Raw genomic sequence first — 22,509 nt, forward strand, 5'->3', positions numbered from 1 at the left:
GCTAAACATCAAAATTGTTGTTTTTCACAGATCAAGCACAGGTGCATTGGAAAAATACATGACAAAAGATAAGCCCACTACAAGACGGTGTTTCTCTATCTGTCGGAGAATCTTTTTTTTATTGAAAGCCTTTATTGGGTGCCATTATGCCTGCGACTTTTGTTATGAGGGCTTTTCTAATAAAAGAGATCACAGATGCAAATACGCCTGTGACATGCAATCCCCCTGACTGCTACAGGTACCCTGTGAAGACAATACACTGTGGTGATTGTTTGAGGTACTGCAAATGAGATAATTGTTATGAAATGCATAAAAAGCCTCCACTGGGCAGCAGTTTGCCCAGTGTGACGTGACCAAATACTGCCCAATGTGTAATCGTCGTTATTAGGGCTGAACGATTAATCGAAATCGAATCGCAATCGCGATTTGCAACGTTGCGATTAGCAAATCGCAGAAGGCCGCGATGTGGGCGCGATGTTAAACGGATACAGCAAGTTTGTCTGATGGCAAAAGCGTGACTCTCTGTTCTGTGTGACAGTCTCACTAACCAATTCAGTGAGCGCATCTTCAACCGAGTGAGCGTTCTCGCTCCAATCAGCACTGCCATTGTCAATTGTGTAAACGCCCACCAACACTTAAAAAAACACCACAGGCGGATTTTTGAGGAGTGCATGGCTAAAAAGTCTACAGAAAGTGCTGCCAGTGACACTCAATCTAGTAGCAAGCATCAGCAGAGTACAATTTCAGAGTTGTTTGCAGCCGTTACACCATATGAAAAGACCTCGCGAAGGCATCGGGAGATAACTAACGCCATAACCCACTACCTCGCTAAAGACACGGTGCCTTTTAATGTTGTCACCAAAGAGGGTTTTAAAAACCTCATCCAAACGCTGGATAAAAGATACACAATTCCCTCTCGCACCTATTTTAGCCAAGTTGCCATCCCACAGTTGTATGTTGAATGTAGGAACAAAACTGAGGCGGAATTGATGCACGTGGAATTTTATGCCACCACAACAGACTTGAGGTCAAGCAGGACCACCGAGCCGTATCTTAGTCTCACTGTGCACTTTATCAATGATGACTTTGAGCTAAAGACTCGCTGTCTGCAAACGGCATACTTTCCTGAAGACCACACGGGACAGAATATTGCCCAAGGATTAAAGGAATGTTTATCCAGTTGGCATCTGAACGAAGAGGGACAAACGTGCATAACCACTGATAATGCAGCAAATGTCATTAAAGCTACGGAGTTAAACGAATGGACCAGACTTCAGTGTTTTGGCCACAGGCTGCATCTTGCCATTGGTAAGTAAGCATTTACTTCTTATTATGTATGAATTATATTCGGGCATCTCGCCAGTAAAGCCGGTGTCGTAATTAGCAAATCGCTACCACCTGTCCTGCTTTCACGTCGTAGTTCACTGACAAGCAACACAATATCATTTTTTATTATTCAAAATATACAAGTTTTTAATTATTATTTAAAAATTATTAGTAGTACTTTGCGCACGCACGCACGCACACAGCTTAAACAACATTTCCTATGTTTACTTTTAGCACTTGCATATATATTTTATTAAATAGGTTTTTTAAGATAATCTTAAAATTATCTTTCTTTTTTTCAGAAAATGCTTTGAAGGATGATGCCAGGGTAAATCGGGCAACAGGACTTTGTAAGCAGCTGGTTGCCCATTTCTCACACAGCTGGAAAAAGAAAAATGCACTGAGTGAAGTGCAAAAACAATTGAATCTGCCAGAGCATTCCTTAGTCACAGAGTGTCCAACAAGATGGGGCTCCAGACAGAAGATGATCGAGAGGGTCTTGGAGCAGAGCAAAGCTTTGTCTCAGGTTCTGTCTGAAGACAGGAAGACGCGTCACTTGGTCCCCACCTGGCAGGACACAGAGGTCCTTGAGTCTATCAATGCTGCCCTACATCCTCTCCAGGTCTTTACAGATGCCCTATCTGGTGAATTGTATGTCAGCGTGTCCTATCTGAAGCCAGTCCTGCACCTTCTGAAAACATCAACCCTAGCTGAAAAAGATGATGACACCGATCTTACGAAGGCCATAAAGTCAAGGGCCCTTGGCTATATGGAGGACAAATATAGTGACCCGGCCACACAGGAACTTCTTGATGTTGCTTCATTCCTTGATCCACGATTCAAAATGGACTACGTGAGACAAGAGAATGTTCCAGAAATCAGATCAAGAGTGAAGTTAGAAATGGAACAGGAAGCACAAAAGGTAACTTGTTTTAATTTTATGTGCAATAACAATAGAATATAATTATAATTAATGTTTTAATAGAAAATATCATAAAATTGCAGCGGATGTCAAGATTAAAATAGCTCTAGTAAATTACACTATATAAATACACTATAATAGCTTGTTATTATAATACATGCAATCTATGCCATTTTCGATATTATTAATTTTTACATTGACAACCAATTTTTTAAATTGCTTAAATTAGAATGCCCAATTGCTTAAAATTACATTAGATTAAATAGTTATCTGTTTTTCAGGAAAAAAGGGCTCGTCTCAGCACAACAGGTGACGAGCATCAAAGTGCTGCTGCTGAGGCAGAACCATCAACATCCACAGTGAAGAAGAAGGACAAGCAGTCACTGGGCAGCTTTCTCAAGGGCATCACTGTGCCCCATGCTTCCTCTCTGCAGTTGGAGGACTCCTTGGAGGCTGAACTAAACGGCTACCTCATGACTCCTGCTATTGATGGAGAGCAAGATCCTTTGGCTTGGTGGAAGGTACATAGGGTTAACTTTCCAAGGCTGAGCAAACTGGCTCGCAAATACCTATGTATACCTGCCACAAGTTCTCCATCGGAGAGACTCTTTAGCACTAGTGGAAACGTTGTGACATGTGAGCGCTCATGTCTGAAACCGGCAAAGGTAGACATGTTAGTGTTTTTGGCCAAAAATTTGTAAAGGCTGTAGTACTACTGACCAAGTGTTTGTAAGACAGTTGGAGTCAAGATATGTTCAGTTCTGCACTTTATTTTGTAATGGAACTTACTGGCAGCCTTTACTCTATAAAGAAAAATGTTATGTTCGAAGTACACTTAATATTTGTACTTCAATGTGTGCTGTGCAATATTTAAAATGCTGGTTATCAGTCTTACCAGTTAGTTGATTGTGAATTTTTTTGCACAAAGCTTTTGAGATGTTTACAAAAGGAGCATGTTTACAAAAATGTAACAATTTATTTTTGTTCTTACTAAAGAATAGTGAGTCTGTTTATTTAATTATTTGATGTTTAAAAAGAAATTCTGTAATAAATGCTGAAACCAGTTAATATATTTTCTTTTTCTTGAATAAGAATGCGTACTTACTGGGGCAGCACTGACTGCATTTTAACAGCGAGAAACTAACCATCCATTTGAAAGAAATGCATACTGCATCTGCTTGTTTTCAAGGTAGTGGAGGTAATGGTGTCTACGGTCTACTAATATGTAATGGATTCTATTGGTGGGATGTAATCTGGCAGATGAGAACCAATAGAACACCAGTAAATCCTACTGGAATAATGCCCCAAACACATGATTTTTTAAGGAATGGTTTTAAAGAAAAAGCTAATGGGTTATTATGTTATTTTAACAAAAAAAAATCTGTAAACTTTGCAAATTTAAAATCGCAAATCAAATCACAATCGCAATGTCTGTCAAAAAAGTCGCAATTAGATATTTCCCCTAAATCGCACAGCCCTAGTCGTTATCATATTAGCGATGATGACCCAAAACCGCACAAATGCACACCAGAGAGGTGTGTTCATTAACAGCATTCATTTGATACCCGATGGGGCTCACCAGTTTTTTATTCAGCCCATAAGACTCGAGACACCCTGTGAGATACATTTTCTATGATTTTGAGACTCGTTACGAGGGTGGGAAGCATGTTGCAAATTTTGTATGTGCCATAACTTTTGCGGGTGAAGAATTTACAACAGAGGGCACCGACTGCGTTGCGCAGCTCGTCCAAAGATTCAGACACCCTAGGTATACCAATTATTCTGATTTTTGTTTTTACTGCTTACAATATTAAAAAATCGAATTCCTTAAGTTTTGTACGTCGCGCACAATGACGTAGCATGAGGCTGATGACGGTGAAATCAATGGACTCGGACTACTGGCACAGTTTTAGATAAACTAGCTGTAAAACTTGTTTTAATTTTATCGGAAATAGTTGTGATCATTCACCAATGCGTCCGATGTGTTTTTGCGCTAACAGAGGTTTATCACAATGTTTATTATTTGGAATTAGCTATCGCTCGTCTTAAAGACCCGGATGTGAAACGGTAATAAATGGGTTGCTATGGACAAAGTTATCCAGTGGAGGGCAGCATGGGACTGCTGTTGTCTTTTCATCTCCCTGTAGTGTTAAGCTGCAGGTCGTCCGCTCTGCATATGTAAATAAAGATTTATATTAAGCTGCCTACATGTCTCCACAACTCTATGCATCGCGAGATATTACAGAAACCCAATGTGAAACCGGAAGACGTCGCAATGATAATATATCTCTCTGTAATCTCCCAACTATATTAATTAATTATATAATTAATTTTAATGTCTCAATGATAACAGGTCTGTTTCTTAGGTACCTGTGACGGTTCCCTTATTGACTTTGAAAATCTGTGTAAGTATATAATTGTCTTAATATCTTTTTGCAGAAAATAAAATTTAATTATTTGCGATAGTCAATTCTGCTTGAAAAAAAATCATTTAAAAATGTTCAAAGACTGCTATTTTTAATAGTGTAATACTAAATTATTTATTTGAAATAGTGACTATACCTCTACACAACAACTACGCCACTGGCGATGGTAAATGCTTTTCCTTATTTATTTTTGTTTATTTTATTTTATTTATTTATTTACTTTTATTATTATTATTTTTTTTAATGGTAATAAATGTATGATATCAGGTTTTGCCGATTCGACCACGGATGAATTTCCGCATGAACCGAGGGGTGAACAGATCAGACCTGACCATCGAACACGAGGAGGGCGTGATAGAACTTTCAGATCCCTTGCGGGAGGAGGAGGAGGGGCTCAACGGTGACGCAGCAGGGGTCCTACCGCTATACGGTGAGCCATCTTTTGACTCGTTGAATATAAACCGTAGTCGCAGCTTGCTTATTTCTGTTATGTTTACTCACGCAGAAAACTGTCTCGGGTGTAGCGATTGTGAGCCTGGCTGTAGCACCTCACAGCAGAACGGTTGGGATCGGTCATCTTGGGCTAGCGAGCATAGTGCAAATGCTGATGATGAGGCGGACTGGTCCGAGTCACAGATAAACACTTGGGATCAAGCTTCCTGGTCAGGCGACAACGGATTACCATCGAGTGGTCAACAGACGCCGAACAGTATCCAACCTTCCGTTGATGAAAATAACGATGAAAGCTTATCAGAACAGATTGAAAATCCTCAAATGTTTCATGATTTTGGTAACGATTACTGGTTCAAATTGAAGAGTTTAAAAACCATTTTGACATTCGTGAAACCGAGCTTCATAGCAGATTAGACACTTTCGACCGCAAACTATAGAGTTAGACAATCGTGTACGACAGATTTATGTTAAGCTTGATACTCATGACACCGCTATTCACACTGGTCTAGATAGACAGCGTTCAGCCATAGAGGAAATAGCTCATGATTTACGACACCAAATTCAGACTGCAGAGCATTCATTCGGGCGTTTGCACGACTTAACATTCGAGCAGATGAGAGAAAGACGACTAATGTTCGAAGCCGTTTATGCTATGGTTTTCCCGATATTTTATCTGTAGTACAATTTTTATATGATATACACACCATTTTTACTCTTTTCTATATCCAATGCTATTTTACATATGTTTAGCTATTTTTATCTGCCTCATGTTTAAGAAATAAGCATTTATCTACCCAAGGCTTTACCATTTATTTTGTCTTCATCTACCTCATGTTTTACCATTTATTTTGTCTTCATCTACCTCATGTTTTACCATTTATTTTGTCTTCATCTACCTCATGTTTTATCATTTATTTTTATCTAGCAATTATCTACCACGTGTTTAAGATTTTACAGTTTATCTGCTTTTTGTAATATCTGAAAATTAATGTACAATGGATGATGAAAATTGTTCAGACGATACGCATAGCTGTCATTCTCTTTCGGATCAGTCACAGAGTGTGGTGCCCGAAGAGTCCGGTAGGTCACAACAACAAATGTTAAATGTTTATCCAAATTCTGAGTCGTCGCAGCAATTCATCCATTTTGATTCGGACACTCAACTACGAGAACTGTTAAATACGCTTTACGCATACACACACCAAGATGGCGGCGAGCTACCAAGCACCTCAGGTCCATCTACTACCTCAGCTCCCCCTACAGACGCTATCGAACCCATACAGACACCCCCTTCCGATACGCCGTCACTGAGCAGAGTCGACATCGAAGCGTTGATACGAGAAGACGGAACCGTAAACGACTTTCATGTTTATCCGAGACCTCGTTTCAATAGCGTGGAATTGCAAAGATCCATAAATCTGAGAGAGATTAGAGCCACAGATTTAGCGTGCACATACGCCTCCACGACACCATGAACGAAATGGTAACATTTGCTAGACAAATCGGCGGCGAAGCCAGTGTAACAATTTGTCCCTTAGAGGTCCGAGTCTCAAATCTGATGTAATTGGTAATTTAATCCCCGGGAAATAATTACGGCGTCACGTTATTTACAGATCAAATTGAAAAAAATGTTACAAAGCGACGAGCAGCTATTGTGTGATGATATGGTAGAGATAGGCGCTACTGTGGCGATGAACAGACAGGGGGGCGTTCGACGCAAACTTACGGATTTGGCTCTGGACCAGGTGATCAAAAGAAAAAAGACGAGTTTGTTTTGGCCTATGAATATCTCTAATAATTTGTGCTTCTCTATCTGTCTCGCACATTTTCTCAATCCCCCACTCCCTGAGAGCGAACTGGAAAGACGCGCCGCAGGTATTTAGAACGACGCAGGGTTCTCTATTCAAGACAAAATTAGCCTTTGCGACATAGCGAAGTTTGAAAGACTGTTTGACATCAAAATAGTAGTTTTTTACAGAACGTCCGATGGACCTGTAGAAACATTTGCAAATCAGAGCGAGCCGCATCCAAAAACGTTGCACCTCTATTTACACAACGAACACTTTTACACGATTCTCAATCGAAAGGGGTTCATCGGTTCCAACTATGTATGCGAGTTCTGTTATAAAGGCTACAGCAACCTTAAGCACCATCAATGTAGTCGCATTTGCAACGTGTGTTTCGACCCCGATTGACAAACACCGCGCAAGAACAGTGCATTGCACCGATTGTTTGCGACTTTGCAAATCCGATTACTGTTACAAAGCTCACAAAAAGATACCCCCGGGTAGAGATCGCGTGCCGTGCGATATGACGAAATACTGTAAATCGTGCAACAGACGGTACGATGTCCCAGGGGCTGTAGATAAGCACGAATGCAAGCCTTTCCAATGCGTTCATTGCGGCGAAGATCTCGGGACCGAGGGGATGCATCAGTGCTTTATTCGCCCTATAAATCCCAAGGCTACTAGCGAGAAATACATCTTCTACGATTTTGAAACCTGTTACGAAAACGGAAAACACGTCGCCAACTTTGTATGTGCGATCATTTTTCAAGGTGAGAAATTTGTAGCGGAAGGACCCTACTGCGTACGTACCTAATCAACCATTTCAGGCAGCGTTGATACAAAGGCTACAATTTCATAGCCCACTATGCATCCAAATTCGATTCTTTTCTCATTTTGGAATATTTTTGCAAAGCAGGGCTTACGTTGGACATCATCATGCAAGGGTGTAAATTAATCTACATGCACGACGATGTGTATGCCCAGAGATATATCGACAGCTACTCTTTCATACCCATGGCCTTGTCTAAGATGCCTGCAGCGCTAAACTTGACTACGACGGAAAAAGGGTACTTTCCCCATCATTTCAACAGGGTGGAAAACGAAAGCTATGTAGGCCCCTACCCTGATAAAAACTTCTACGGCTACGATAACATTACCGACAAAAAACAGCCAAAGTTTGACGAGGGGTACACCACCGTTACGGGGAAACTCTTTGACTTTAAGAAAGAGCTGAAAGAGTACGGCATGAACGACGTGGTCTTATTACGCGAAGCTTGCATGAAATACCGCGACGCATTCATCACATGCACCGAGCTCGATCCCTTCAACTTTACAACGCTGGCTAGTTGTTGTATGGGCGTGTTTAAAATGTATTATCTCGACAGTAAGATGTTGGCTCTTACGCACAATAACGCGTAAGTAGTTGTAACGGACCACCATTCGTCAAACTAATGATTTATGACCCCCTTGACAGGTCGTGTTCTGACAGCTCGTGTTTGACAGGGGGCGGGACTATCAATCAAACGGTGTACAAGCGGTCTACTTTAGACAGCGAGTGTGTGCGTGTTTTACGACGTGTCATTTAGCGGGGTTGTTTTATGTTTTATGCTGTGTGTGTTTTATGTCAAGCGTATGCTGTCATGTTTATTGACAGCTAGTGTTTGACAGCTCGTGTTTGACAGCTGCCGCCAGCGTCTCTCTCTCCCTCCATACTTTCTAGCCCGTGCACGTCTCACCACTGCGTGTCACACTGCGGGTGCGTGTTGTTGAATCTAAAGTTTTGCAACATCTATATATCTATCTATATATATCTATATATATATATCTATATATATATATATATATATATATATATATATATATATATATATATATATATATATATATATATATATATATATATATATATATATATATTAGATGTAACTGGTTAAACTTAAAGCCGATATTTTCTATCAATGTATTAGTTTCTGATCAGACACAAAGTTTCTGATGCTGATCTTATGACAGTGTGTGTGTGTTTGTGTGGGGGTCGTGTGATGTAATCTTTGAAAGTTTATGACCGAACCTTTATTGGGGAGCGACAAAAGATCTCCGGGACTCAGTTTGGATGGAGCAGATCTGTTATACTCAAGCCTATTGGTACGTATGTGTTTCACTGTTTTCGTTCCAACATTTTGTCTGATTATTTAAAAACTAAAAAATTCGATCTCTGGTGTTGCAGCGAAATTGTCTAAACTGGTATTAACTATTCCTGGTAAATCGCGGAGAAGAGTGGAATGAACAAAAAAGTCAGACCGAGACTAGAACCTCCCGCAGCGTGACAAGGACATCTTGGAACAAAGAGACACTGAGTGGCTCGTGTTGTCCGGTGTGTATTTATTTAATCCTGTTACAATAGATTTAAACAAACTGTTTTGTTTTAATATTTTCTAATAACATGTGTTATATGTTTACAGCTTGGATATCAGAGGCAAAGCGAACTTTGTGTGTACTATTGCAAGATATATAGCGGATCTCCACGGTACGTTTATACTGCATAAGAAAAAAGTTTTAAAAAAACATGTTTTATTTAGATATTTATCCTAATAACGTGTTTTTCTGTTTACAGGCTAGGATACAGACCACAACGCTTTGGACGTATCTTTAAAAAAGAGAAAATCAGAGACTTTTTGGATTTGTCTGGGAACATTTTAAACATTTTGTGGCAAATTGGATTTAACACATTTCGGATACTGGATACCTGTGTTTGATTTGTCCACAGAGCTGGTCGCTTTTTAAAATCACATGGGTAAGTGACTAATTATAAATTGTTTTGATATTCTTTTAAACTTGTGTTCTTAATACATTTTGTTTTTATTTTTCATCGTTTATATAATCTGTTTTATACTCATTTTGGTTTAGAGTTTTTTCATTGTTTTAAAATATTGTTTGTTTTTGATACCTTGTTTTTATACTCGTTATATTTTTGGTTTAGTTTTATTGTGTTTACATTGTTTGATTATTTGAAAATTTTGGGGGTTTCACTGCTTTTCTGAATATTGTGGTAATAATGGCCCAAAAACGTCATTCGGACTCTGGTTCTAGTCAGCCGAATAAAATTATAAGGCGCAATGAATCTGCGTTTGATATAATTGATTACGAATTGGGGATGCAAATACTGATAGAAACTGTCAGAGCTATGAATGGAAATCACAGTAATGTAGACGGTTTCGCAGAGTTGACAAATACGGTCGATTCCCTTTCACAACCCCCTCCAGAGCCGAGTATGGTCTTAGATCCTAGGGTTTTAAATACGCATCAAGTTTTTGAGGTTCCAGAAGCTGGATTTATAAATCAGTAGATTGAACCTGGGGCTTCAGATACTGCTTTTATCAATAATCAATCTGAACCAGAGGCTCGAAGCGTTGATCTAAACGACCATCAGGTTCTCGATGGGGCATCCGAGAATTTACATGTTCAACACGGTGGTGAGGGGTCGGACGACCCTCATCATAATTCTGTAATGGATGATATGGGTCTAACACCCGAAGATGTTGAGAGGCTTGTGAAAGACGGGGGTGAATTTAATGGTTATACCGTCGTTCCTCGTACAAGATTTAACAGTCTGGAAATACTTAGGAATATAAATCTCAGGGCAATAGCATCTACAGATATGGCATCGTACGTCCTATTTTTGGATGGTGTTCTGAATGAAATAGTCTCTATCTAGAATATAAGGTGGTCATGGGGGGATAATAAATGTAATATTAAGAGGGGAATCATTAATGTCGGACATAAATGCGATGCTTACGCCCGTCAATGATTATAGCGTCTCCGCCGCTGTCAGACCAGCTTGAAAGAATCATGCAAAGCAACAGGGCCGTGCGCGTTGATGACAATCTGATGTTAAACGTGTCTATTGTCAGAAGCAAAAATGGTGGTGCTCGCAGAAAATTCCGCGATCTAGCACACAATGAGGTTATAAAAAGAAATAGAATGAATCTTTTTTGCCCTACAAATATGTCCGACAAGCTATGCTTCGCACTTTGTCTGGCACACTTTTTGAACCCCCAAAAAACAGACCCAGAATTACTGCCCATAGCTGCTGACATTCAAAAGGCCGCTGGATTTTCAATCCATGACATGATACGGTTTAATGACGTCGCTTTGTTTGAGAGATTGTTAAACATCAAAATTGTAGTTTTTCACAGATCAAGCACTGGTGGTTTGGAAAAATACATGACAAAAAACAAGCCCTACTACAAGACGGTCCTTCTCTATGTGTCAGATAGTCATTACTTCATGATAAAAAATTTGAGGGCCTTTATTGGGTGCAAGCACGTCTGTGACTATTGCTACGCGGGGTTTTCCAATAAAAGAGATCATAGATGCAGATACGCATGTGACATATGCAATGCCCCCGACTGTTACAAACACACGGCGAAGACGATACACTGTGTTGATTGTTTGAGGTACTGCAAATCAGAATATTGTTATGAAATGCATAAAAAGCCAGCACTGAACCAACAGTTTGCGCAGTGTGACGTGACCAAATACTGTCCAACATGTAATCGACGCTATTACATAAGCGGTGACAAACCAAAACCGCACAAATGCAAACCGGAGAAGTGTTTGCATTGTGGCATGGAGTTGACACCCGATGCGGTTCATCAATGTTTTATTCAGCCCTTAAGGCTCGAGAAGCCCAGTGAGAAATATATCTTCTATGATTTCGAGACTTGTCACGAGGGTGGGAAACATGTTGCAAATTTTGTGTGCGCCATCACTTTTGCGAGTGAAGAATTCACAGCAGAGGGCCCCGACTGCGTCGCGCAACTCGTGCAAAGATTCAGACACCTTAGGTACACGGACTACACGTGGATAGCCCACAATGCTTCTGGCTTTGACAATTTTATCCTTTTGGAATATTTCACAAAAGTGGGGCTCGCTCTTAAAATCACGATGCAAGGCTGTAGTTTGATATTAATGTTTGACGAAAGCTACAAGCAAAGATTTCTCGATAGCTTCTCATTTCTCCCAATGCGTCTAGCCAATACTGCATCTGCCATGAATCTGACCTGTGCAGAGAAGGGTTATTTTCCACATCACTTTAACCGGGTGGAGAATGAAAACTACATAGGTCCCTATCCGGACAAAAAAATGTACGGATATGACACAATGTCAGAGAAGGATAGGGAACAGTTTGACGAATGGTACAAGTCCGTAGAGTGTGAAGTATTTGACTTTAAAAAAAGAGCTGGCACTTTACGGCAAGAACGATGTTGTTTTGTTGAGAGAGGCATGCATGAAATATCGTGATGAATTTATACAGTGCACTGCCCTTGACCCCTTCAGATACACAACTCTGACATCGTGCTGCATGGCCGTGTACAAGACCCATTATCTGCAGAGAGACACCTTAGCGTTGACACACAACGGCGCCTATCTGACTAAGAACAAAGCCTATTCAAACGTCTCCATCGAATGGCTTGAATATGTCAGTCATTCGCGAGGCGTCGATGTCCAGCACGCGCTAAATCGTGGTGAAATGCTGTCGGATCATACCAGCTGGACGGTTTTTACATCAATAACGGTCAAAATCATAGTCAATATCATAAACAAAATGAAAGATGCGCTCTGGAGTTCCTCGGTTGCCTTTGGCATTCACACGCATGCAAATATATTGAATATGATATTCATCCTGTGACAAAATTGACGCACGCTGTACACAGAAGACAGCATGAGGCCAAAATGGAGGTTTTGGAGAAGGCGTATGGGTTGAATGTTGAGGTGATGTGGGAGTGTGAATGGAATGCTGCTAAGCAGTCTGATCCTGACGTAATAGCGTTTATGTCCACTTACACGCACCCCGAGAGACTGAAACCCCCCGACGCTCTATTTGGCGGACGCACTAACGCGTACAAACTCTATCATAAAGCCGCTGAAGGTGAGAAAATCAGATGTTAATTTTACAAGTCTGTATGCCTTCTGTCAGGCCAAGAAGTGCTACCCGATAGGACATCCCCAGATAATTTTAAAGGATTTTGAACCCCTTGAAAATTATTAGGGGCTTATCAAAGCTTCAGTGTTACCCCCAAGAAAACTGCTGCACCCCGTGCTCCCATACAGAGCCAATAATAAACTGAATTTCCCTCTCTGCGCAACCTGCTGTGAGGAGCAGAATCAGTCTACTCCCTGCGATCACACAGATGAGCAGCGAACGCTTTCAGGGTGTTGGGTCAGCCTCGAGCTGTTAAAGGCTATCGAGAAGGGTTACATTGTGACAAAAGTGGATGAAGTGTGGCATTTTCCACAAACCTCAGAAACCTTGTTTTGTGAATGTCAAAACATTTTTACAATACAAGCAAGAGGCCAGCGGGTACCCCGCACACGTAGTGACAGATCAGGACAAAGAGGCATACATTGCTGATTACTTTGAGAAAGAGGGGATACAAATGAACCCTGATAAGATAAGCCTTAATCCCGCGAGACGATCTATCAATAAGCTGCTGCTAAACAGTTTGTGGGGTCGATTTTCTATGAGAGAAAATCTGCCCAACACAGTGTTGCTTTCAGATCCGGAAGAGTTTACGAGATAAATTTTTGGCATGGCGTACGAGATTAAACACTTTTCGTTTGTGTCAGACAAAGTAGCTCTAGTGCAATGGATCCATCCGAGCGCACACGCGGTTGACAAACATTTTTCTCGGCGCCTTTACCACAGCCCACGCGCATCTAGAATTGTATGACCTTATGGACAGGCTGAATGAGCGTGTGCTTTACAGCGATACCGACAGCGTGATTTTCACGTCTAAAGACGGCGAGTGGGATCCGCCGTTGGGCCCGTATCTAGGTAATCTGACTGATGAAATTGGGGATGATGATTTTGCGGTCGAGTTTGTGTCGTGCGGTCCAAAAACATACGCCTACCGTACCGCAAAAGGGGCGTTCTGTCCTAAAGGCCAAAGGCATCGTGCAAAATTATACAAACTCCCAAATTATCACATTAGACACTCTGGTTGATCTTGTCCGTGATTATGTTAATGAGGGTGATCGTGACAGACATGTGCTAGCTTCTGCTGACAGCATTGTGTGGAATAAAAATCACCTCACGCTCCACAACAAGACAGTTGTGAAGAAGTTTAAATTGGTGTACAACAAGCGAGTAATAAACAAAGAAAATCTGACAACATAACCGTATGGATTTTGATAACGTTTTTGGGCATAAAGGTGTCCGGGATGCTAAAGGCCATGACTTTAGGCTACAGCATCCATTCTCTTTAATTGTAGCGGGACCATCCAACAGTGGGAAATCAATCTTTGTTAAGATGTTGTTGGAAAATGCTGTAAATTTGATTTCTGAAAAGATTGAGAATATTGTAATTATATATGAATGTTGGCAAAAAATGTATGAAGAAATATCAAGAATGTACAAAATTTAATTCATTGAAGGGATTCCACAGACTCTGAATGATGATAATTTGTTTCCTGTTAATAAAACATCTCTGCTAATTCTAGACGATGTCATGCGTGATGCTTCTGGAAACATCGAAGTGGAAAAGGCATTCACTCAGTATGTACACCACAGAAACTTGAGCGTTATTTATATTGTACAGAATTTATTTTGCCAGGGAAAGTCGAGCAGGACTATAGCTTTGAACACAAATTATCTAATTCTTTTTAAAAAACCCCGAGACACAAATCAGGTCATGGTTCTAGCCAGACAGATGTACCCCGGAGAAACAAAATATTTTATGGAGGCTTACAAAGACGCAACCAGTCAACCTTTTGGGTATCTTATGATTGACAATAAAGCCAAAACACCGGAGCTGTATCGTCTCAGAACAGATTTGCTTTCACCGCATCCAGTGGTGTACGTCCGGAAAAGAAAACAAAGAGTTTGAAAATGTCTGATAGACTTTGTAGAAACCTCCCTCTTTTAAAACTTCTATTAAAATCATCACCCAAACAGAGACGTGTTATTCTACAATCTGCCACGGATGATTTCGTTGTGGCATTGTGCGAACTAGCTCATAATTTATTCCACGGACATATACCTCTAAAGCATGTGCAGTACCAAAAATTGAAAAAGAAGAAACGGGAGATAAAAATCGTTGCGGACAAGAAGATTAGTGTGGGGAGATAGAGACGTTTGATAAACCAGCAGGGTGGTTTCCTTCTTCCTCTCCTAAGCGTTGCTATCCCTTTTATTACAAGCCTGTATTACATTGCCTCTAGATCAGTGTTTCTCAAACTTTTTCAGCCCAAGGACCACTTCATCTTCCAATATTTTTCTGAGGACCACCTAACAGAATCTGACTCTAACACGCCCCCAAAAAAACAACAAAATAGGAAGGATAAGCTAAATTTAAGTTTAATATGCAACTGTTTTAAGTCAAAAACAATTTTTTTAAACACAAATGCAATGCTATGTTCAGAAATTATTATATGAATTTTATTTCATTTGAAAAAGTAAATGTAAAATGAGTTGCAGCTTAATATGAACAACAAACTGCACATGTGAAAACAAACTGCAATTAAAGGTAGGGTAACAGATTTGATCCTGAAACATTTTTAGTTATGCTGGTTAAAAGTCTCCTCACATTCTGATAGCAATCACTGTGTTAAGTTGTTTAAATGTATTTGTAAAAATTTATGTCATCTGTGAAAGGCGTAGGACCAAAAAATGTTCAACAAATCATAGATTTCGGTCCGAACGGACGTTTCCTTTTATGTCCCTCATACGTAAGCGTAATTTGAATTCCCACCACGCAGCGAGTCCACGCAGATACCATACGTCATCGGCGCGTTCACGTGCGCTCTGTCTGTAAACAGCAAGAACAGCAAACTTTTCTGCTGAATTGACAACCTACACAGGAGCAACAAAACTAAATGCATCTTTTATAACAACAACAGCAAAAACTGGCTGGATCAGCAAGAGCAAAAATCCAAATTAACATCGTTAACTTTACTGCTTTACCACGAGATGCAAACAGCTACAGGAGGCAACGGGTCTGAAAGGGTCGTTGCACTGTTTATTTTGGTAAGGTAGGTACGCGATATGTTTGTATTGAGATGGATTCAGATATTCTACTTTGATGAAACGTTGTGTTGCTTATGAAATTTGTGTTCGTTTTCCGGATTAGCATAACGATATAGTTACTACATCTACACAATCGAACGTGTGCTTAAACTAATTCTGATGTAAACCAGTTGTTTATGTTGGTTATTTTGGAAGTGTTATTCACTTTGTACTGCAAAGTTTTCTCACTGGTGAATGAGACGTGACCGTCTGATCTGTGCGTGTTCATGTGTTTGGAAAGAGGCGTGACTTTGGATGGCGATTTGACTTGAGGGTGGGATCGGAATTTTATTGCTAGGCGGCTAACGTTAGCATTTTTCAAAATGTGTTACCCTACCTTTAAACATACTATAACAGCCTAGGTCCCACACTTAATGTCATTCCAAAGAGCACTTCAGTGCACATATCAAAAAAGTTTATAACATGGAACATAACATTGTTTTATGCAGTTTTTTGTCAAAGCTAATTATTACAGTAGCCCTATTTCAACAACAACAGCCATCTTAATAATTGGCAAACATTAGGCTAGCTTCTAATAAGACAGAATATGTTTTTAGATTTCGCAAGAGCAGTGAAATCAGGTGTATGTTTGTCAGCACGATACGCATACAGTGGTGCAAATGAACTGTTACTCGTTTAAATTGCATTATTGTGTGAGAACGATGCTTTGAATTTTGGAAAAACGGCAGTTTCATTTATTAAGACATGTAACGTGAATGTCATTGTTGATAAGCAAGTCATAATTGAGCAGACTTATCAGACAACAATTGTCGGAAAAGGCAGTGTTTTAAAGCTGGAAATACAACAAATAAAGTTAAAACAGCCATAGAGTCCGGTCTCTTAACTCACCACAGTCAGCTATCGCGTCTTGAGACGCGGGCGCGAGCGGGGGAGGCGATCGCGTTGAACTTGTGGACCAAAGCGCGCATATAAACACGTGACACAGCTGCTCGCACCAGTCACTTGACTCGCGCTCTGCAGCTCATGCTGTATGAAACAGACGCACGCGCATCAACTCGTAACTGTAGGGCCTGTTGTCTAACTTTCTAAATTTATTCTAGAGATGTCTTTTTTTACAGACTACATAAAGGGACGGATCAAATTACCTTGGGGGCCGGGTCTGACCCGCGGGCCGCCAATTGAATAGCCCTGGTATAAACACTTGCCTAATTTAGGTCATCTTTTGGCGGACCACTAGGGGGGTTTGGCGGACCACTAGTGGTCCGCGGACCACACTTTGAGAATAACTGCTCTAGATAAAGACCAGAGAATGGAATTTGCGGAGAAATTGTATCTAGTCCCACAGCACCAACTGGATAAACTAAAGACCGAATCCCCTCGTGAATCTATTCAACAGAATGTCGAGAGCGATATGGATGAATCTATACGAAATATTTTGCACAGAAATGATTTGGATGTTTATGAAAAAGCAAAGTTGTACTCGAACGCCTTACAGAGATTTTTAACAATCGCAAAACACAGAGACCGTGAAGTCAACACTTTAACGTTAAGCCTTCCCCCCTCTGATCACACAGATAAGGAGCAAACTACTTTGGCTGTTAAGGATGATGCTGCAGACGATGTTATGACTGATGTGTTAAACAATGCTCCACAAAATTTTTTTTAAAAAACATCAGATACATTTTAGATAAAATGTCTAAAGCTAAAGATGTATCTTCATGGATAGGTTCAGGGGAATTTGTGTTTAGGGGAAGACCTATACATGGGTCCCATTTGTTTGATTTAGTGAAAAGTGTTATCGCTTCGCATAAGATCAAAGACGAACACAGACCTGTAGGCTGGTCAGAGTTTTTAGAGGCGATCTCATTGTTAAATATGCCCTATTCTATACTACCAAACCATGCAGTCAGACAGGCTGTTCAGTCTTTTAAATCACCGGCCACATCACCTGGTATGCCAACTCCTTACGGAAAAAGTAAAAAACATAGATCACGGGCTCGAGCATCTGTTGTTCTATCGGATGAGCCTCTGTTTAAATCACCCAATCTAGATTATAACAAATGGTTACGTTTCTAATTTTTTTTTTCATTGATGTTGTTGTTGAATGTCTGTATTAATAAATAAAAAACAATCTTTCTGAAAAATCTTGTTCTGGTTAATAGTGTATTTATTGAATAAACAAAAAAACATTATACAAACATGTATCCCGTCTGCACACACTGAACACATTTAAACACATTTTTATAACAATCAGACGGTTTTATCTTTTTCACAAAACACGATACCATGTTGTCATTTTTAAGCAGATCATCTGTATACTTTAAAACATTTTCATATTCACGATCCATGCACATATTATACAGGAAAAAAACACAATGCTGACCGCAGGTATCTGTTGAGAAATCCTGGACTTGCTTGGCAGAGTATTGCACCGTTACAGAATTGAGATTTAAAAAGTCGTTGATTTGATGGGGAAAACGGTAATGATCCGGTCTGTTGCCAAAACTGTCAAAAAAACAACCCACTCCGTATTTGTTTATGTAAATAGCTAACCAATGTTCGCCAGGGAGTCCGGACGGGTGTGTATTAATTATGACCATGGCAGGCACTGTTCTTAAGGGGTCAGCTGGTAAATGGTCACACGGCACCACTCCTAGGAAATGTGTGTTGCATGAGATTTTATCCATTAGGCTCGTTAGTTGCAGAGTGTTCATGATTAATAGTAATCAATCGTAACCTTTTAGATATTTCCAGAATTGAATCATAAATCGCATATACGATCCGAGTTATCGTATTTTGGAGAGGCTGCCTAAAACGAAGTTCTAATCTGATATTGCCTGATTTGACTAGCGACACGTGACGCCCACATTCTTCATCTGGTGTGAGGTTAAACGCGTAGAGTTTATATCCATGCAGAAAGGCCTCTCTATCGATAGACAGAGCTTGATTTTTCAAATGTTTTCCCGAGGCCAATGCTAGCTGGTAAAATTCCCTTACAGCAGCACCGCTTCCAAAGTCAGGCTGGAGAGGTTTTGAAGGTGTCTGAACACCGTCAGAATAGATCGCCAAGAATTCCAGATCATAGTTTTTAAATGCAAAGGGGTTTTATTATAAGCGCCTGTAAAAGCGTCATTATCAACCATCGCCAGAACGATGGATTTGGGTAGGGTTCCTAAAAATAAGTTTTCTTGGTTACATACACGGGAACCAGCAGGTATGGAGAAGTTTTTCAAACACACTCTGTCGATGGGGTATTTGGCTGTAGCTGATAACAGAGCCTGAGCGTGCCCCAGTCTCACAGCTGGTGACACTGAAACTTTTTTAACAAACAGAGATGCTGAAACAATGTTTATTCTGTAGTTTATATTATCGTTTCTCATCAAACAAAACTCATCTTTGGCCCTAGTCATACGTATTTTAACATCCACACTGTTAAGCATCAATTTTTCTTGAAAGAATATATCACTATGAATGGGTCCTAATAACTCGACGATATTACTGGACTCTGTAAAGGCTGCTCTCTTTGTTAGGCCTCCATTTCCAGCAGCTGGGTCTGTAGAGTCCATATGACCCGGCGAATCTTTATAATAAAGTCCAGAGGAGAACGTTGTTTCGAGAACGTCTGTTCCATAGTTTAACAAACACTCTATGACGCAACGATAAGGATGCGTGCTGGAACTCTGCGAAATTAATCTATCCCCGAGCGACACGTCTGTTTGGGCAAACAAACTTCCAATAGGATAATTCACTAAACCCACAGGCGCTCCGGCGGCTATGTCCGTACCGTTAGGATTAGTAATTTTAACCCTTAAAAACAGCAATGTGTTATTTAAATCGATATAATCCTCTCCGGTTCCTGCTATAAAAAATTCCAACGGGGCTGTGTCTGATAGTGCTGATAAAGGTGGTATTTCTGCATAAGTATTTTTTTCAATAGATGTCTGAGTCAGAGGTACCGTGAAAAAATCCAGTTCGGATTTAATACACTCTTCTGACATGTTGTGTAGCAGTGCCATGATCTAGAAAATAGTTTTAACTCTCTTTGCCGGTGGTTTTTTGCTGATGTCTTGCGCTTACGCTTTGCAACTGATGATTTCTTGACTATACGCCGTGCTTTCTTCGGGTTCTGGCCACTCCTATTGGTTCCTGGCGGCCTATACACACGTTTGCGAGACATAACCATCAAACCCGAACCGTCTTGATCGTGGTTGTTGAAAGAGCCTGACATCGTATTGCTAACGACCTCACTAAAGATGTTTTTCGCCGCAGATTTAAGATGCGGTTTGGCTATGTTAAAGCCACGCTTCAACAAGGGCATGGCGAATCTAAACAGGCCTCTGAAAAGACCCCCAAGCCCATTACCGTACATGACCCCACCGCCCGCATATCCTGGTAGTCCATTTCCAGCCTGGTTTGTATAATATGTCACGTAGCGCTCGGGGTTTGCGTTATAATTATAATTGTAATAAGACATTACTGAATATTAAAAAGATGACTGCTTCACGGGTCTAAAATGTAGTTTAACACACACTTTACCGTAAGAAAACGCAACGTCTTTGTTTTGATCGTCCTTTACTTCAATAGCAATTTCTGTGATAACGGACTTGTTTGTAGGTACGTAATGAGGTTTGTCGTATCTAATACTGACGATGTTGTTGTTTTCACCAGTTATATGTACACATCCTAGGAGCGGCACATATGCGTCACCTACTGATTGATATTCGATAATGTCCGTGTAGATATAGAGCGAATAGAAGCCTCCATGTATGTCTGCTTGATGCGGGCCTCTTGTCGTAACATCTTTGACAGACTCAAGAGTCGGGTGACCGCATGGCCATCCCTATAGGCACATTCGGTTTCAGCCCTAAAATAACAGCCAACTTTCCGCTAAACATTAAGACACCGGCTGGTGCTTTTAAAAAGACCCTGTTTCTTATGTTATCATAGCCCATGACTCCGTTAGGTTTTAGAGCCTTGTTTATTTCACTAATCACCGATGTGACATTTTCATAATATCCTGCTTTTATAAACAGTCGTTTACTATCATTGTAAATATTGGACTCTCCTACTTCTGTAATTATATCAAAAAATGCGTCTTCGGTACTAAATGTGTACCATGTTCTAGGATATTCAATTTCAACAATCCCCACCTCCCATTTGCCTCTCAGGTTTATAGGATTTCCTAACATGGTCCTATAATTTGAGATAGTATTGTTGGTGTAGACATCCAAAGATGCGTTGCATGGTAATGTAACATAAAATCCGCCGTCACCCATGTCTGCTTTTTATTGGACTGACTTTATTCTGCGTGGGTTTCTCCTTTTTAAGGATTCTGTATATCGACCGCCTCTTTTTCTGCGACCCAGCTATTAAATTTATCAGGCCATCCGAGCCATTTCACTAAAACCAATATTTTTTTGCCACGTTTTTTCTTGTCTAAGATTTTTTCTACTTTAAATGCCTTGTTTTCACACAAAGATATTTTTTGTAAATTTTGTTCATAAAAGCGACCATCAATAACATCGTTATCATAATCCTGTAATTTGTAGACCGGTGGATCCCGGGGTATACACTCTGCGATTGTAAAATACTCTGTGTAATTCTGTTCATAACCTTTCGTGAACGGACCCCTTACTTTGGAGATTCTGACAACATCACCGATCTTGTATTTAAAACACACAGGTTTGTCTCATCGCACTCCTGCAGGTCCATACAGATTTTCAAACACGACGTGTTCAATATCTTTGTTGACATCCACTGGTCTCATCTTAATACTCCTGTGATAAGTGGTGTTGTAGCCCAGCGTGATATCTTGTAACACGTCAATATATCTCCTGGAGTTTGTGGCTGTTAAAAAACGCCACATCAAGTTTTTGAGACTGCGATTATGATGAATATTATATTTTTAACAACTTCTTGAAAATGCTTGTTAAAAAATTCTTTCCCCTGATCCGTCTGTGTTTTTTGAGGTACCCGACCTTCCCCAAGTATTGATTCAAAAGCCTTAGCGACCTCAACACCGCTTTTGTTCTTTAAGACCCGAGTCCACGCATATTTACTAAACACATCTATGCATGTAAGTAAAAATTTTGTGTCGTCATTTTCCTTGGAATATGCAGACATGTCGACCAAATCAGCTTATAACTGCATGTCTACCCCGTAAACAATCACTTTGTTTCTTTTGAATTTAAGAGGTGCCTGTCTATGTAATGTGTAGGCATCCTGTGAGGAGAGCCAATCTGAAACCTCGTCGTCATTTAGCAGTACATCGTAATCTTTTAAAACAGCTTGTTTTAAACGATTTTTACCACCTAAAGCCCCGGGGTTGGAGGGTCTGTAATAAACCTTGCTCATGAGCTCTGCCGACATGATGTCGTCTCATCAGACCACAAATAAGTAATGCGTGAGAGTTGGGTAGAAAGTCTTTTTTTATTTTCACACACAGCAACTATAATACAGAAAGCCATTACACAGTGTCTAAATACCATAAAAAGTGTATACATGAAACAATTTTTTTATCAATCATATATTCAGCAGCTGTTGCGACAACTTCGTACACATTAAACTGTG

At 40.2% G+C, this 22,509-nt stretch overlaps 1 protein-coding gene across 1 annotated transcript; it reads left to right on the forward strand.

Moving 5' to 3' along the window:
- Positions 1–2,133: 2,133 nt before the first annotated feature.
- Positions 2,134–3,011, forward strand: LOC135783732 (uncharacterized). Its single transcript, XM_065294474.2, has 2 exons — positions 2,134–2,248; positions 2,530–3,011. The coding sequence occupies exons 1-2, from the start codon at positions 2,171–2,173 to the stop codon at positions 2,947–2,949; spliced, it is 498 nt and encodes a 165-aa protein (XP_065150546.1). The 5' UTR covers positions 2,134–2,170; the 3' UTR covers positions 2,950–3,011.
- The last annotated feature ends 19,498 nt before the right edge of the window (positions 3,012–22,509 follow it).

The sequence above is a fragment of the Paramisgurnus dabryanus genome, chromosome 2 (assembly GCF_030506205.2).
Source record: "Paramisgurnus dabryanus chromosome 2, PD_genome_1.1, whole genome shotgun sequence".
Lineage (NCBI taxonomy): Eukaryota > Metazoa > Chordata > Actinopteri > Cypriniformes > Cobitidae > Paramisgurnus > Paramisgurnus dabryanus.